General features: G+C 39.3%; 1 protein-coding gene and 1 long non-coding RNA gene across 5 annotated transcripts in view; both read right to left on the bottom strand.

Moving 5' to 3' along the window:
* fam131bb (family with sequence similarity 131 member Bb) overlaps positions 1-13,233 on the bottom strand; it is a 33,321-nt gene extending 20,088 nt beyond the window's left edge. For 2 of the 4 annotated variants that reach the window (XM_028012469.1, XM_028012472.1), the window contains exons 1-2: positions 11,724-13,230; positions 11,324-11,612 (exon numbers count right to left, since the gene is read on the bottom strand). In XM_028012469.1, the coding sequence (XP_027868270.1) occupies positions 11,324-11,351 (28 nt within the window). In that variant the 5' untranslated portion in view covers positions 11,352-11,612; positions 11,724-13,230. Of the gene's footprint in view, positions 1-11,323; positions 11,613-11,723 lie in introns of all 4 variants that reach the window. The other 2 variants (XM_028012470.1, XM_028012471.1) reach the window with 2 other exon arrangements.
* Positions 13,234-14,500: 1,267 nt separating this feature from the next.
* LOC114141729 (uncharacterized) lies at positions 14,501-15,979 on the bottom strand. Its single transcript, XR_003594900.1, has 2 exons — positions 15,912-15,979; positions 14,501-15,239 (listed from the first exon to the last, which is right to left on the bottom strand). It is a non-coding gene; the product is annotated as an uncharacterized LOC114141729 (long non-coding RNA).
* Positions 15,980-18,043: the final 2,064 nt, after the last annotated feature.

Here is an 18,043-nt window from a genome sequence, read left to right as displayed (position 1 = left end):
GATAATAAAACATACACGGTTAAAGATTTTTTTAACAAGAGTGGACAGGTTTGAGTTAATTGTAAATATTATATTGTAATCCAGAAATGATTAAAATTAGAAATATAGACTCAAACATACACACACAGCCACACTCAACTTAGGCCAAATATCTGGTTTTGTTGTCATCAATAAGCTTTTGGCTTGATTCAGGTAGGATATTTGTTCATTCTTCTTAGCAGAGCTGGTTCAGTTTGTTGAAATTGTTTGATGTAGAGCCAAACAAATTTTCTACATTGTTGATGTTTGCTCCATTCACAAAGATTTATCTATTCAAATGCAAACTTTGGTTTGCGTTAAAAATAATAAGTCTTCCGTTTTTATTGCTCTATCCACTTTGCACCAGCATCACTGGTAGCAAAAGCAGCCCCACAGTATCATACTGCCAACACTGTACATGACAGTTGGTCAGGTTTTCTGTGGCTTGAGTTCTCTAAGCATTCTTCTTCTCAGATTAGCCAAATAGCTCAGTCTTTGCCTTCAACATTAGACTTCTCTGTAAGGCTTTCTTCACTGTGGACTGTGGAAGCCAATAAAGAATCATCAAAACTAGATTTCAAATAGATAAATCAGGCTGAATCCTGAACATCCTTCCTAAAATCTCAACTTCAGTTGTGTTGAAAATTTGTGTATTATGCCTGAAATCCAGATTGGGGGCAGAAAAATAACAAATTAAAAATGTACTTTGCCAACAAAATACTCTGAGAATGACATCAGAAGCTTATTGATGGTAGCAATAAGTTGCAGGAACAACTTGCTAATGGACATTTAACAAAATTGTATGCATGTATTTATGCCTACATTTATAATTTGGAACCGTTGTTGATTAGAGAAAATAATAAATTTATTTGTTGCATAACTATCCCATCATTGAAAAATAACAATATAAACACAATTCAAATAATAAACATACAATGACACTCACATCTACAATAAGGGTATGTAAACTTTTGACCACAACTGTATATCATGTACAGTATTTGCAGCCGAGGCAGAGGAAGAGCGCCCTAGATTATTAACCCATCTGGATTACAATTCTGCCCTAAAAACACAAACTACACATCAACATACCCATCCACATGCATGTAGCTGCCAGCATCATATAGTCTAATTATGCACTCACACCGCTTGCTCCCTCCTCCTGCTTCTGTCCTCTTCTTGAGTTTTCACAGCCTCTCTCCTCCCTCCATCCATCAGCCTCATTCGGCCAATTAGCAAATTAGCAATCACTCTCTGTGCACATAAATCACAACATGGCCCAAGAGTTCTCTGAACTGCAGCAGAGCACACAGCTACTGAGAAGCCACTCAGCCGTGATACAGAATCATCACAGCGTGTTGTATTGACAACGCTCACTTTCTAGCATCTTTCAGTTTCAACCTAATTGACAATCACTTTAAGGGATTTATTTGTGAAACAAGGCAGTTTGCAAAAGTATTCATGCCTCTTGAACTTTTCCCCACTATTTTGCAACGACTTGTATATATCATAACAAGGGTTTCATGAGATGGACTAGCAAATTTGCATTTATTGTAAAGGGGAAGCAATATTTCATTTATAAATGTTTTAAAAGGGTGCTGTCCACATGTTCACCCGACTTTATTCCAAAAGAGAACAAACATAAACAGCAAACATAAAAGTAAAGTTAAGGAGAAGTTTAAAGCAGAGTGAAATCATAAAAATTATATCTCATGAACATCTAACCTAGCTCAGTTCAGTCTATAATCTGAAAATAGAAAACGTCTATCAATCGATATACTGTATGTCGATCCACCTAAATCAGATCAGCCAAGGAGAGTGTTCATCAGAGAGGCAACCAAGAAGGCAACAGTAAGTCTGCAGGAGCAACATTTAGCTGTGAACTTCATAAATCTGGTCACTGTAGAAAAGTAGTCAAGTTAGATTATTTGCAGAGCACATTTCATCAACAAGGCGATTCAAAGTCATCTACATAATAAAAATGTAACACAATAAGCAAACAAAAGAAATTACATAGCAGAGGAAAAATGAAGAGAAGTAATGAAAAGTTGTAATTCAGGCTAAAATTAACTATGATCCAGTTACTATTAATCAAAGACAGCTCAAACAAATCACATTTTAGTTTTGGTTTAAAATAACTCCGTGTTTCAGCAACTTTGCAGTTTTCCGGAAGTTTGTTCCAGATTAAAAACTGAACGCTGCTTCTCCATGTACTAGAACCAGAAGACCTGAGAGGTTTGAAAGACTCCTACAACAACAACAACAACAACAACAACAACAACAACAACAACAGATCTTTAATGTATTTTGGTGTTAAGCAACGTAGTGATTTATATACTAACAAAAGTATTTAAAAGTATATCCTCTGAGCTACGTGGAGCCAGTGTAAAGACTTTGACCCAAATGGATTTCTGACCTAAATGCAAAATGCAATGAGTGGCATACATCACCCTGAACACATCCTCCTGACAGACAGTGAAATATGGTGCATAATGCTGTGGTGACCAGGTAAGGTGGTCAGAGTTAATGGGAAGGTTGATGCACCTAAATACAGAGCAATCCTTCAGGATGAACTGGTAGAGGCTAAAACTCTTAGTCTAGGATGGAGATTCACCTTCCAGCAGGCCAACAACCATAAACATAGAGTCAGAGACACAAAAAACATGTATGCATGAAAGCAGGTCTAAATCCCAATGAAAAACTGAGAACAGATTTGAAAATTATTTTTTATAGATGCTCTCCATCTGAAGTATTGAATAAAGTTGCATAACTCATTCAATATAGTTGCAGTCTTTTATTTGAAAGAAAAAAATAGAAACCACTAATTGTTTCCACTTCCGCTGCACTACTTGTTTCGTCTGGCACAGAATATCCAAAATGTTAGAGATCAAAGTTAAAGAATATGAAAAATTTCAAAGTTATGAATACAACGCAGTGCATCTGGTGACCAGCAGTAATTATAATCATTTCAGAAGATTTTTGAAGCCTCCTCTGCCTGTGGACAGGTGATGCTCTCAGCAGCGCAGTAAGTGTTATTCTGCCCCAGAGAAAGCAGGCAGAATCCCTCCTTGAGGAAACAACAAGAGAGCACATGACCGCAGCTCTGAGCCAGCTTCCCTTCCCCTGGTGCGTGCTCCCTCCTCCACCACACATACAGCAGTGCAGAGCTGGATACCCCCCTGCGGTCATGGTGGAGCCGGGCTTAGTTCAGGTGAAGAGAAGGAGCAAGGGAGAGCAAAAGAAAAACGAGGGAGTGATGTGACGGTCCACAGTGAACAAAGAGATGCTCGGCGTCTGCACTGTCAACTCTGGCTCCAGCTGTAGTGCTGTGACGGCTCCTGCTGAAGTGAGAAACATTTGAGCTTCATCAGTCATTTTTACTCCAAGTGCCCTGCAGCAACAACAGCGAGAAACCAGGGGGGGCTTGGTGCTTGTTTACCGTGACAGCTGCAGCAAGGCTGGTTGCCACGGCGGAGCAGTGGCTTTGGATAGCAGCCCTCTTGCAGCGCCATGTGCAGATGCCGACTTAGTAAGGCACAGAGTTCAGCGAAAGCACAGCTGATGTCCTCAGCCCAGATGGTCGGAAGAGTTTGGTGGACGAAACTGAGCTAAAAGAGCCTCAAGACACAGTCCGCTCAGAAAAACCATTATGCATTCACTGAGCCACTCAAACACAACATGAGACCACCACCAACACTGAAAGATGTTCCGGAGCAGCAATCCTGATTCTGGTGCTCAGTACTGCAGTTACAAAGTTACAACCTGTGCTACATCACAACGTTCTTATAGAGCCTTGCAAAAGTAGCAGAGGCAAGACAGACTTAAGATTATATTCCTATGTGTTGTGGTATTTGTTTAATTAAGGACTAAAATTACAATAAAAGTATTTTAAAAAGCTTCACAGTCTTTTTGGCAGTTCATCTGTCTCTGCATGCAGTCAGTGAAGCCACAGATGCAAACTTTGCTCTAAAAATAAAACTCGCCTCTCTTTTACTGGGCTACCATGGAGACTGCACCAACCTACAGCAACCAGTAACTGCATTAAGTCTTTATTTATAAATCTATTGATTATTATTCATGCTCTTATTGATTGAAAAGTGAAAAGACATAGCTCAAACAGTAACAAACTATGTTGTCAGTTGCCGGAGGTTGCAAAGCATCATTTCCAAACTCGGTATCAAAGTGATAAGTCCCTGATTTATCATGATCATATGCAAACTTATACAGTTTATTGACATCCGACTAAACTGACAAGATATGGAGAATGTTAATTAGAGAAAAAGCCAAAGAAAACATGGCTATTCTGGAGGAGTTGCAGAGACGCAGCTCAGGTTGAATAATCTGTTGACAACTATTACTTGTTTACTCTAAAAAGCTGGGCTTTAAGACTGACGATTTCCGTTGTTAAAAAAAAATCTTAAGCAGTCCCATTTTCAGTGTCACTTAAGTTGTATTGAGGACATGAAAGAAAGTTCACTGGCCAGATGAGCGAACTAGATATAGCTTAGACCTGAGTCAATGTGGGTCACATCCACCTCTTAAGATTAAGAGCTGGCTTGTATAAAAACTAGAAATCAAACATGTTTTATGTCCCATAAATCCAATATGCCTCTTTTACTTTGCAAACACAGCTTTTATTCCTAAGCTCAGGTCTTTATTTTACTATATCAGCTGAATTTAAGCCGATGTGCTACCGTAAAACTGTAAGAAAAAAAACTGCTTCAGGCTTGTTCTTAGAAAAACAGAAACTGGATGATCAACATATATGAGGCTGTGCTAATTCAACAATTGTTTTTGTAAAAACAGTTATTTAATTTAACTCAAAATAAAGTTTAAGCAGTCAGACATATGGATCACATTAGATTTTTTTCACTTTCAATGTGTGCTGTTACCAAAGAAGTTAAGAATTTCATTTACAGCTTGTCATCAAAGATACAATTGGGAAATTGTGTTCAGCCACTGGTCTAGACTTCAACAACAGTGACAGTTGCTTATGTGACCCTCTAGGAAAATTAATTGCACATCCCTGATGCGAATAGATACAGGAAAACAATCATCAGAAGCAGGACTATTATTATCAAAAGACATGATAATATTCACAAATTTGACTGCAATAGAGACATTTTCCAAAGAAGAAAGACCAAACGTTTCTGTCTATAGATGCACAAAGCTTATTTTTCTCTTTGACATTCAGAAAGAGATTACCCATCACTGAGAACATAAGCGTTCTGTTTAATTGGCCATAAAGTGGTTAGCGGTTGCAGATATTCCAGAAACAATAAGTGCTGGTCACACACTGAAGGCACACAAATGCATATAACTACACACACCATGCTTTTACGCACAAATCAAATAGTAGAGATGAAATTTCTACATGACAGCATTATGTTTCAAATTTCATAACTCACTCAGAACCTGAGTCACAGTGTTTACAGAACGCCTGCCATCGTGCGCCCACACACAGGCCTCTCATTTCTGATCCGAAGCACAAAATGATACATGCAAGGGTGTGTGCAGTCCTCTCACAACCACACGCAATTTGCTCCACCCCCCACATACAGTGGTATCTGGTTAGAGGACAGCAGATGCATCTCCTGGAGTCCTTGAGCAATGTTTGATTGCACGTACACACATGCCAGCGTGTGATAAGGGTCATCAGGTCCAGCCTTGCTCCTGGGATACTACATCTCCGAGTCGTTTTACCTCGGCGCGTTCCTTCTCACAAGGCTTTTCCAACCTGGAGAGAAGCCTGTCAATTAGCCTACGCCTCCACCAGATCTGCCAGTTTACAGGCGGACTCGGAAATGGCAAATGCTGTCCATCAAGTTGAGCGTGTGAGATGGCAAAGGTGTGTGTTTTGCTTCCTAATTTAATGGCAGGGAATCCCTCTCTGAACTGCTGCGACAAAAAAAAAAGAAAACAAAAAGCAGAGAGAGGTAGTTGAAGCTGTTAAAGCAGCAGGGACGCTTTTGCTAGATTCACACCCACACGAAGCATAAATATATCAGCAAGTGGGCTGTCCCAGGAGAGATGTAAAGTAGAGGTCATTCGCTGGTCCATGCATCAATACATGAATACACATGAGCAAACAGACTCGGGATGGAAACTGCTAGTTAATATGGACAAGAATAATCAAAACTCTGAGAGAGAGAAAATGATTTTCTTGAATCTTTTATGTATTAAAGAACTTTAGCTACAAAATTTCTATGGTATTTCAATTCTTGGATCAGTTGTGAGCACCTTGTATTTTCATTTGTTTATACTCTGTCTTCACAGTCTCATTTAAACCTCTGTTGAACAGATGCACAAATAATTGAGGGGGCTTTCCTTTGTGATTAACTAGGTTCTCAGATCTTGATTTCTTTTATGGAGCTGGTGCATTTCCAAGCACGTAGGTGAGGACAGATAATCGTCCACTTAAAGGATTCCACAGATATCTTGTCTATCTACGACATCAACCCTACAGCCTAAAACAACGCAGTTACAGTCATTCTACACACAGTAAACCCAAATTAAACAATGATTAATGTTTCAAGCACTCACAGGTGTAGCGCCAATAAGCAGGAGCAGAGAAAACGCTTCTGATGTGGAGCTTTTTTGCACAACGATCACTAATAGAATTAACGGCTCCAGATCTCAGAAATGCAATAATTGCTACGTGGTTGTGACAGTCTTAAACTGATGCTGCTGTATTCCCATGCAGGAGTGTAATCTGACAGATACAAGTAGAATCAATGTAATGCAGTCTTCCTGGTTCATATAGGTGGTAATTACTGTATTGATTCGACAAGTTTATGAAAAACGCTCAGCTCTGTCTGCTGCATCTCAAGGCCTTCACCTTGTGATGGATTGATGCAGGCTCTTTCATGCACTGGATGACAAAAAGCAAAAGAAAAAACAAAGGATTTTATTGCTAACAACATGGATCATGGTTGGATCCAATTATTTTATGTTCTCAACCAAGTTTTATGCAATTTTGACACAATCCGGTGTCTTAACTCCAAAGATGTCTGTCTATTTGTCATGTGAGTCCATGAAAGATTTAATAAACTATAAATTAAACAACAAGCTCCAAGCTTGCTGTTATGTTTTAACAGCCTTATTTTTTGTTGCCCTTCTTTGTTGCCTAAAACTTCTAAATATTCAAGGCACAGTCAAAAAACACTCGAGGGGGCGTGCCGTGGTGGCGTAGCTGTTAGCGCGACCCGTATTTGGAGGCCTTCAGTCCTCCACGCGGCCGTCGCGGGTTCGACTCCCAGACCCGACGACATTTGCCGCATGTCTTCCCCCATCTCCTTCCCCGTTTCCTGTCAGCCCACTGTCATATAAGGGACACTAGAGCCCACAAAAATCCCCCCTGGAGGGGTAAAAAAAAACCACTCTAGGGTGAACAGGGACATTTGCAGCATTTATTCCCTCCTTGTTCTTGGGCACAATATCCATTTTTCTCTTCTTCAATAGCCAAGATTCAAGGCTTAATAACAAGCCTTTGTAAGATTTGACTACAGGTGGTAGAGGTAACACATTCCTTAAATGAGGCATGAAAGCATTTAAATCCTGCAGGACGTTTTCTGGGCTTTGTTGTATCTGCTGTGGTATTGGTGGGTCATACTTCCTGAAGATGTAAAAAATCCCATCAGATTGGTGTCTGGGGGACTTAAAAGTACATTTGAGGAAATTTTGACTTTTTCTGGACCTGTCTGAGTCATTCAAGCGGGTTTTTGTTGCTCTACCACTGTAGGGGCAGTCATACTACTAAGCTGGAGAAGTAATTGTTCAGCGGTAAATGTAAGTAGTAAAAAGAGGGGGCAACTTCAAGAACTCCCAGGGCACCTGAAACAAGTGACGTTGGCTTTCATTTGTCTCTGAATTACCTTTCACTCAGTTTGTTGGAATATGTTCCATACCCTAAATTTGATAATCAATGGGATGCTAATTGATGTACTGTCTGACCAGGCTAACTGTTAAAAACACAAGCCATCCACATCTATTTTCTTATGTTGTACTCATTTACAGTAGCAACATGTTTACTGGTGGACGTTGTATATTGTGTGAATGAAAGACTTAATTGATTGCATATTTTAGGAAGCACAAATAAACTTTCGTTTTTTTTCTCCACAGCTGTTAATATATTTGACATGCAAGGCAGCCATGTTGGATTTCAAAATTGATTGCCACTTTTGATTCTGTGGACCTTTCTGGTAAAGTTATGTTACTATTTTGCTTCTATAACATAATCAATGGGAAAAGTAGGAGGACTTACATGGAATTTTAACATGGAGTCATTTTATAGTAGCTGGAAACCATCATATTCAACCCACCACATGTAGATGCCGACCGCTGTTGTTTCATAACCACTACCTTAGATATGAATGCCGAAAGAAGAGCAGAGTGTCGTGGTAAAATACTCACAGCTGCAGTTCTGGCCAACTGATGTATCTCATTGGCCGTATGTAATCACATAATTTGTTCCCTACTGGTTTGAAACTTCTCATACTTTCTGGAGGTCCCTGTTACTACGACACACATTTATTTTACAAATTCTGACCCTGGAAGGTGAACACAGCGCATGGTATGACGAAGCTGGACAGACAGACAGACATCAGGGCGATACGTTCCGGCACAAAGGCAGGGCCAGTCCTGCTGCCTGCTGCTGCTCCTGTTGATCTCCGCTTGGCAGCGTGGACTGCAGTTGAGAAGGCCGATCAATAGAGCACACTAAAGCCATTCTCACTCAGGATAAACACAGCCACGCCTGCAGACTGGCAGGACTGCTGCTGATTCCGCTGCTTCACAGGGAATCAGGGACCTAAGCAGCTTGATAACAGCGGATCGTTGTTCTCTTAAGTGCTGTTTGTTTACATATTCATGTTACGCTGTGGTGCATTACAGTGCTTGGAATATTTATTGAAAACTGAGGGCTACAAACCAAGCAGATGCACAGACACAGTGGGATGGTGTTCTGGAACAATGCAGCAGTTGCAAATGATCACTTATGCATAACCTATAAAACAGTGGTCATTATTTGTGAACATCCTCTGTGCTTTTATAAGAAAAACACAAGAACATATTTAAAAGTGTCTTTCAGTCACATTATTTCCTTCAGCTGGAGTCACTCTGGTCTGACCTGTGTTTTGATAGAAGATCCCAGCTTCCTCCTGTCCTTTGAAAGGCGCCACATAAAGCTTTCTGGATAACCCAGGCTGCTGTGATGTTTTTTTTTTATTTATTTATCATTTTCTGCTGTTTTTGCTGTATTCGGTTCACACCTGGTTTCCTAACTGTGTCATGCAGTCCTCTCGCTATTTTCTGAACTTGCAAATCCAGGTTATTTTTAAGATCCTCTTCATCACATTTAGTTAGTAATGAGTAAATAAACCCCACTGTCTATTACCTAGTTCTGACAAAATGCTGAATTGTATTTTAATTTTTCTTTTTTGCTGTAAATATAGTAGGAAAAATAAGCATTGATTACTTAAATGTTGGTGGCTACTGACACTAAATACACAGAATACATCGGTAACTATTCAAGTCCTTCAAACATACAAAGAAATCAAACAATCTAGCTTGTGAATTAAGTTTTTATGTAAGAGGAATACATAGGAAAAAGCCGTTTTTGGTGGTGACAACTTTAAGGTGTCTCCTCTGTTGATCAGTGACCCTGATTTCTTACCTGCATTTTTGATCTCCTGTTCTACACAAAATGTTTTAAAAATTTTAAAGCTTTTAAAGGCTACTTTTCAGTTATTTATTTCTTTTAAATTCAAGTTGGGTGGTACACTGTGATGTTTCAACAGCTTTATTTTCTTTCTTGAGTTGACTGCTTTCTGTGCTGCATGCTTGAGATCATTTTCTTGCCACAATTGTTTCATTTTGCAGAATCTTATCTGACGTGCTCTGGTATATTTCTCTAGTCATCCTTCCTGCAGCTAAATCAAAACAGCTGCAGACCAAAATCGTCTTCCGAAAACTTTAAATGCGCTTCGGCATGCTTTTTCTTCAGCAGTAAAGTCTTGTGCAGCGTAGGCATGAAAGCCATTATATTTGAGTTCATTAGCTGTTATTTTCAAGGAAAACCTCCACCTGCTGAAGTCTTTCTAAAGCTTTGAGAAATGGGAAAACTCTCCTGATTCTTCTCTTGACCTCTGTAAGAGATCTTTCAAGAAGAACCTGGTTCTGGCTGGTTTGTAATGAAACATTAAGGCCTCAGTAGAATATTCAGAAGCTTAGAAATGCCATCAGTTTGTTTTACAAAAAAAAAAATCTTTAGAGAGTTATATCCTTTTAGCGCCACCTTTTCAACTGCCCCATTGTAAGTGTATTTATTGTAAAACAAGGTTCCATGTTTTGGTTCCTGGAAGTGCTGACTGAAGCATTAATGTACAACAGTGAAGGGATTTTTTTCTTTTTCTCTCTTTTAACTGTGATTCAGGTTTCACAGTTACGGTGGATCTGGAAGTGCAACGTAAGGGAACCATTTGCATGTAAACAATGACTGTTTACCTGCAATGACACCTTCACACTTCATCCTCTGTTAGCAGCAGCCTTGTTGTTGCTTTGCTGTACTTAACGTGGGTTTGTCCAGGACTGTCCTCACCTGAAAAATCCCATCAGCACCACATACACTCCCCTGCATGCATTTGCCCCTCCCTCTTCCACCTTTTCTACATCACCATCCGCCTGTCTCCTCCCCCCTCCTCCCTGCACGCCTGCCTCTCCTTTCTTTACCTCCTTCTCATCCGTCCCGATTATTTGCATAAATAACAACAAACAGTGTTGTTGCATTGCCCCGTTTCCTCTTTTCTCTCCCTCCAAGCCATATCTATCTATAAATAAGCATTACCACAGCTTTCCCCTCGCCTTTCTCCGCTTTCCGTCCCTCTGCCTCCTACTCACACACATATACATACTGCCAAACAGCATCATAAATCAAGGGTTGAGTGAGGATGGAGGCAGGGAAGAGAGGGGATGCAGGGAGATGCGGGGATGCACCCACACACACGCACGCACGCACGCCCACATACTCCAACACACAGACAGATTTTAATAAATATTGTCAGTGACACCTTTGCCAGTATACTATGTGCACCGCTTCCATGGGCATAGCTTTCCAAAACAAGCTGCTTTCTCACAAACACACGCATACACCCGCACACCAATAATGAAAAAAAGCATGCAGAACCCCCTGCATTCTTCTGCAGGACCCCCCTCTGTCTCCGCTCTCTACTCCTCCTCCCCCATCATCACCCCAGCCACCCCCTCTATTCTATCCCGCAGTAAGAGAGAGGAAAGAAGAGCTGCTTACTCAGTCTCCTGGAGCCGATGCATCCCATGGTGTATTCACAAAGGCCCTGGACACAAGCGTGAAAGTGTTGCCCAGACGCCGAGCATTCTCCTCCTCCTTCCTCCTGCGACTTTCTCCTTCTCTCTGCTTCTTCTTCTTCTCCCTCTGTTTTTTTCCTCTTTTTACTCTGCTGTGCTCTCTCTGTTTCTCTCCCCTCCTCTTGCGCTTGCTCGATGGCTCTCTCCCTCACTCGTGCTCTCCGTCTCTAGTGCGGTGTCTTAGAAGAGATCCGGTTAGTAAGTCAGTGTGCCTGCGGGGAGCAGATTAAGACTAAATTAAGGATGCAAGACATCACCACAATGATTTAAAACACACAATTTTTCACAGATTTCTGCTGTTATGATCACCAACAGTTTCTTACCTGCACCACTGAGCGTGTTCAGTGAGAATTTCTGCAGATTTTCCCCCCTCAATTTCATATGAGAACTATATGCAAAATAATGAATAAAATAAAATAAAAATCAGAGAGCGTGCGCATGTATTGGGTATCCACTGCTTGGATCGATAGCACAATGCTGAGAGTGCCAGACTGCCATTGTTGTAGATATCGCTGCACTGCTGTAATATTGTTGAGCTAAAATGGGGGATTCTCTCGCTGTCTCCCTCTCCTGCGTGCGCTCAGCCTGACAATGCACCGCAGCGGCTGTCTCCACACACTCCACCTCCCTCTCCCCCTCTTTCCCTGCCTCCCACGTCCCCACTCAAAAAAACTGCACGTATACCCACAAGCAAAAAAAAACAGCATAGGATTCTCCTTTACAGTCAGACTGATGCAGAGTCTCTTTTATTATCATCTGAGTCATCTCTGCACCTGTCTCTCACTTTGGAGTATCTCTTCATCATTCACGCCTCCCTTCCCTCTTTATTTGACCTATCTCAAGGCAACCACGCCTAACATCACCCATTATTACCCCTGTTGTCTCTTTCTGGTCATTTCCCTTCTCTCTTGCTGATTACAAATTAGCACTAGCTGTTTATGAGCCTTCTGCAGCCTGAAAGCTGCAGGCACAGTCTGGACAGTGAGAAAGGAGCAGAACATACAGTGGCTCTCAAAAGTGTATCCATCCGTTGTTAAAATGTAATGTGTCTGCAATGGGGGAAAAAAATATTAAACTCATCCGGTAATCAGCTGGATGTTATTACGGATTCAGCTTCAGTGCCTGATTGTCCACTTTAATTGCAAGTTGGTCTTGTTATGTGTCGACTCGTTGGGTCTCTGTGAGCTCCTCAGCTGTTCTGGGAATCACCTTACATCCAGTTGAACTTCTTCCCTGGAAACAGTAATCTCAAAAATCCTGAAAACATGTTATCATCTGAAGCATATAATGGACTAAAACTTTTGGTTTGTTTGGCAATAAAAAAAAATACTGCAAAATAATAAGAGAAAAACATGCACACAGTAAAATATGGTGATGGCAGCATCATGCCCTGGGGTTATTTTCCTTCAGATGGATCAAAGGTTTGAAAAGGTTGAACAAGAGAAACACCGAGCATCAGTTATGTTTGGTCCTAAATCTTCTGTTTTCTACTTTAAAGTTTAAGATGAAAATTGATTTTATTTTTCTGTATTATAGTGAGACAATGCATACATTCAAATATGCAAAAAATGTATTCATGTGAGTAAAATTAGTGTTTTGGATTAAGTGAGCAAGAGCTCAGCAGTGAATCTGACAGATAATGTTTGTGTTTGGATGTGGTCATCTGAGTCAATCACAATCTTTTACTGTGAAACGTGAGCAAATATTCCCAAATCAAACTGATGAAACTCAAACCAAAGAAATCTGAATGCTCTTTATCTATCTATCTATCTATCTATCTATCTATCTATCTATCTATCTATCTATCTATCTATCTATCTATCTATCTATCTATCTATCTATCTATCTATCTATCTATCTATCTATCTATCTATCTATCTATCTATCTATCTATCTATCTATCTATCTATCTTAGGTAGGATGTGGATGTTGCATGTGTGGTCAAGTCTGTCATGTTTTGTTGATTAATGTCGGCAGAGACGAGGGAAAGGAGAAAGACCAGGACAGATGGGAGGAAGAGCAGAAGACGTTGGCAGATTGGGGGTGGGGAGTGAGTGGGGGGGACTGATCTGACGGGAAGGAATGCAGAGAACAGTGAAGTCATGTGGCAGGAGAGGTGTGTGACATAAATTAGCACTCCAGAATGGACGGAGGCATCTGACAGATAAAGGGAGAGTCACTTTGGGGATATAGAAATGAGATGAAAGGGGGCATCTCTCTCTCTATCTCTCTTTTTTTGTTTTTTGGCTTCAGTTGAATGTGTGACTTGTCAGAAATAACAAGTCATCCAAAATCTAGCTTCTCTACGCATGCACATTTGTTTTTATTTATTTATATACCATCTACCATTTCTGTTTAAAAAAATAAAATTGCAGATTCTTCATTGATAGGTATAGATGCTGCTGACAAACTGACAATTGTTATTAACCTCTACTTCACTCTATAACTCTATTCTCCGTCCATCTGCTCGTCATTCTGAGTCAGTCAGTGTCCGATGGGCTCTAAGACATTTAAGTGAGTCACCGTCTTTCCACTCAGATGTGGTTACCAATGCTTCATGCTGGCATTCTGGTGTTTTCATCCTGATCCTCATGTTTTCTACTTGTGAAGAAAAGTGAACTTACAGAACTTACTCACTTACAAAAGTGAAGTTGAACTTCTTTCCAGGGAAGAAGTTCAACTGGATGTAAGGTGATTCCCAGAACAGCTGAGGAGCTCACAGAGACAACATTTTTATTTATATTTTGGCAAGTCATTGAATATAATTTACCGAGGTGAGGACAATCACATTGAAATCTAAAAATCCCCAATTTCTTTTTGTAAAGTTATTCAGACTGAATCAGGTCGAATGGAGAACATCTATAGATCAATCAGACTTTCAAGGGGATTTAGGTCTGGCCTTTGACTGGGCCATTCTAACATTTAAATGTGTTTTGATCAATCAATAAATCAATCCATCAATCAATTTTATTTATAAAACACCCTTCATACTGAAATCAGCTCAAAGTTTTGTACAGATCAATAAAAAACAAACCCACAAAAACAAACAATTACCCACCACACATGGAAAAACTCATCCTTTTGCAGCAACAGTTTAAAGTTTTTTTTTGCAGCTTCCAATAGTTTTTTCAACTCTGACCGACTTTAATAAAAGCATATCAACAAAATAAAATTGCCACCACCATGTTTTACAATTTGGAAGATTTGTTCAGGGTGATTTGCATTATTTCTGCCACACAACGCGTTTTTTCATGAATGTCAAGTTTATTGGCATTCTCATGTGACTGCTGTACAACCTGGATTATTATGAATATCTAAACAAGGACAATCATTTATTTAATCAATTATTATTTAAAAGCATGAAATACTTTAAGGAACTTAATTCATAAGAACACACTTACTGCCTTAAAATGACTAAAATATGTATCCAAGTACTGAATTTTGTAAATGCGTCTCTAATATAAAAACTATGAATTTATCCTAAACCTTGAAAGCAGGAAAGAAATAACTTTAATAAAAAGCAAATAAACTAACAAAGAGTAGACACCTTAGGGTGCAGATTAACTCAAAACTCTTCAAGCAAAATAAAATCAGTTCAAATAGTTTTTCTTTTTGTTTTTTAAATAAAAACTGAGAAAGAGTAACACAAATTTGCATCAAATTTATAGCATTGGTTAAAATGCCAGTTGTCCTTAGCTGATAATATCATTAAATATCATATCACCACAGATTGCTCTCTCTGCTGGCTTCTGGAAAGAGGAATCGAAGCATCCAAAGCAGAACAGCGATAAATTCTGCAGCAGATTTCCCCCTCTGGCTGTCAGGCTGCTGTATGATTTCTTCACATCGAGCAGAGAATACAAAATGATTCAATAAAATTCAGTTCGTGTGTATTTACTCATGCAGTCAAATACTCATGTGGGAATTTCTGTGTCATTCCCACAGAAATTGGGAATGACAAACTGGTTACTATTTTTTTTATATTTTTGAAAGATTAGTTGATCTGTGACTGTGTTTTTGTACTATATTCATATAAACGTTATTCCAGTTCTTCTTCTGCTTTCACTTTTGTTTGGTTTGGTAACCTGCCAAGTGGATTTGTTCAGTATATGCAGCGATGTATCTGCAAGCTTCTGTCACCATCTTATTTTAATGTTTTTGTTCCATTTTGTTAATTTATTTTAATTAATTTTAGTGGCACTCTGTGACAGGCTAAAGAGCCTAACAACAGACCTCAATGTAATCTATGTAATGTAATGGACTGATATAAAGTAGTGGTTTAGATCAAAGCATATCCAAAGTCCAAACCTGAAGCCAAATGAGTTTGAGATATCTGTTTGAAAAGCATTGTATTTCTTTCTTTAACAACAAAAATATATATATTTTAATTTCAAAATGAGCACTTTTACAAACCGTCCCACATGTCTGTCATGAAATTCAACCCAGCAGTTCCCTCCCCTCCTAATCCTGCTGACAAAAACAGCGATCAACCCAGCGTGCTGAAAACATACCTTCACAGATGATCTCTGCCTTCGCGGAGGAATAATGACAACAGCGGTCAGCTGCAGCCTTGTCAAACACACACCCACATGCTTGCAACACAATCCGTGTGTGACAACATGTTTGATTTATGACACGGCCTGCCAACGCGAGACAAGGTCAAATGCAAAGGGAAGAGATTCTTGACACTAATCTCTCTCTTGATACATCGACTGCTCGCAAAGACGGCTGCCCCTCACCGTCTTCATCATCTGCTTCCTAACACTTACACACACTCGCGCCCGCAAACAAAGCAAATTCAGTAGCATGAAACAGCCTTTCAACACATGGCACAGACGACTTCTATCATGTTCCCGTCAGCACGTCTGTTGCTTTTCTATCTGCAGTAATGATGCGGAGCTGAATTAAAATGCAGCAGATTCTGTTTAATGTTATCTTGGAGACACAGACATAATTTCTGGTATCAGCCACTTTTCTTGTACCTGTCGCTATCTGTGTATCAACTCCTGGGTTCTGTGTAAATCGCAGAATAACAGTGTTAAGGCAGTCTCTTTTCAAGCAATTTAAAAGTGGCTTTTAAATTGTAATATTTCCCTTCAGTATTACCCTTTTTACAATTTGAGTTCATAATATAAAGATATACAGTATATGAGTGCAGTAGCTGAGAGTCTTAACAATCAACACACAAGCGCTCTATCTTGAGGTCAGTCTATTTGCAATTTATGAAATTTAGGCAACAAATGACTGCTTTTCAAATTTCAAGCAAATTTCAGAGACACCTTGTAATTTTTGGTCCATTCTAAACCAGTGATGTTACTCCCATTCCCATTTCTCCCAACAACTGTGTCACCAGAGTATCCAACAATATATTAACTAACTGTGCAGCAGTTGTCTCACTTTTCTCCACATAAGAAGTCTGTGCTTTACTCTAAGGTGTAACACTGCTCTGCAACATAAAAGTCAAAACATTATCTGAGAAAAGGAATGTATGTGAAGTTAAAATACTGATTTTTGTTACTCTGTAACATTTGCACATTTTTCTATTCACAGAAAAAAAGAAACATCTTCAGTAAAAGAAGCAATTATCTGACCTGAATAACTTTAGGTTCACCAACAACCCTCAGCCTGTTGACTGCCTTCCTGAGCCATCAGTCCAGCTGTGGTATATACTCTGCTGAGTCCTTTTGTTTCAGGTTTGGGTTGTTCCTTCCATTACATATAAAACTCTAATTGCTTCATGATTCTGATGTAAAAGTGTTTACAACAGAAAACCTGTGATTTAAACCCTTCAATTTGAAGAGGACCTTTAACTGCACTTAGCCCAGAATGGTGTGGGCTGTCTTAACTACATTTAAGAGGCATTATAATATAACTCCTGCCCTATCATTTCTCCAGTTCTTTTTCAGATTTATTACTCAGTCTTAAGGTTTCTGTAATTCTCTATACATACATACCTGATAGAGAATTAAGGTCGAGTAACCAGAAGGTGTGAGACTAAAGTGGAGCGCTGTCCTAGCTAGTACACACTTTTAAAATTGCTTTTTAAGACTCATTTACTTTCTATGGCACCTGATTTTACTTTTTGATGACTTCAGTTTATGTTTTACTTTGTTTTTAATAGTTGATGCACATTGCGATATTTTGTTAGTTTACTTTAAATATATTACAGCACTTTGGTCAAAGTATTTTGTTTTAAACATATTTGACCTTGACCTTTGTAACGAAATAACTCACTCACTTTTTGATGTCGTTTTATGTTATTAAAAGCAGCCAGACATCCAATCAACATATTCCAATTAAAAAGGCATATTTCTCTTTTTTATGAAAACAATCCATTTTCTGTTTAGAGCCTTGGACAGTGACAAGTTGCATATCTTGTCTCAAAAACGTGACTAAAAATAAAAATGCCCTTTTAAATTTGTTATTTAAAAAAACAAAATACACACAATTTATTTTGTTTGTGGTTATAAATGGTCTTTAATCGTTTTCAGCTTCTAAAATGACATTTGGCCTATTTCAAAAAGCAGTTCAAGCACAGATGCAGATAACTGCTTTAAAGGAGGATTTTCCTCTTCAGTTCGTCACAGTTCATTGCTTCTTTTAAACTGTTGTCTTCATTTTGTGCTCTGCTGAAGCCAACTGC

This window comes from Xiphophorus couchianus, chromosome 3 (genome assembly GCF_001444195.1).
Source record: "Xiphophorus couchianus chromosome 3, X_couchianus-1.0, whole genome shotgun sequence".
Classification (NCBI taxonomy): domain Eukaryota; kingdom Metazoa; phylum Chordata; class Actinopteri; order Cyprinodontiformes; family Poeciliidae; genus Xiphophorus; species Xiphophorus couchianus.
Note: the sequence above shows the minus strand (reverse complement) of the source record. Positions and strands in the feature narration are given on the sequence as shown.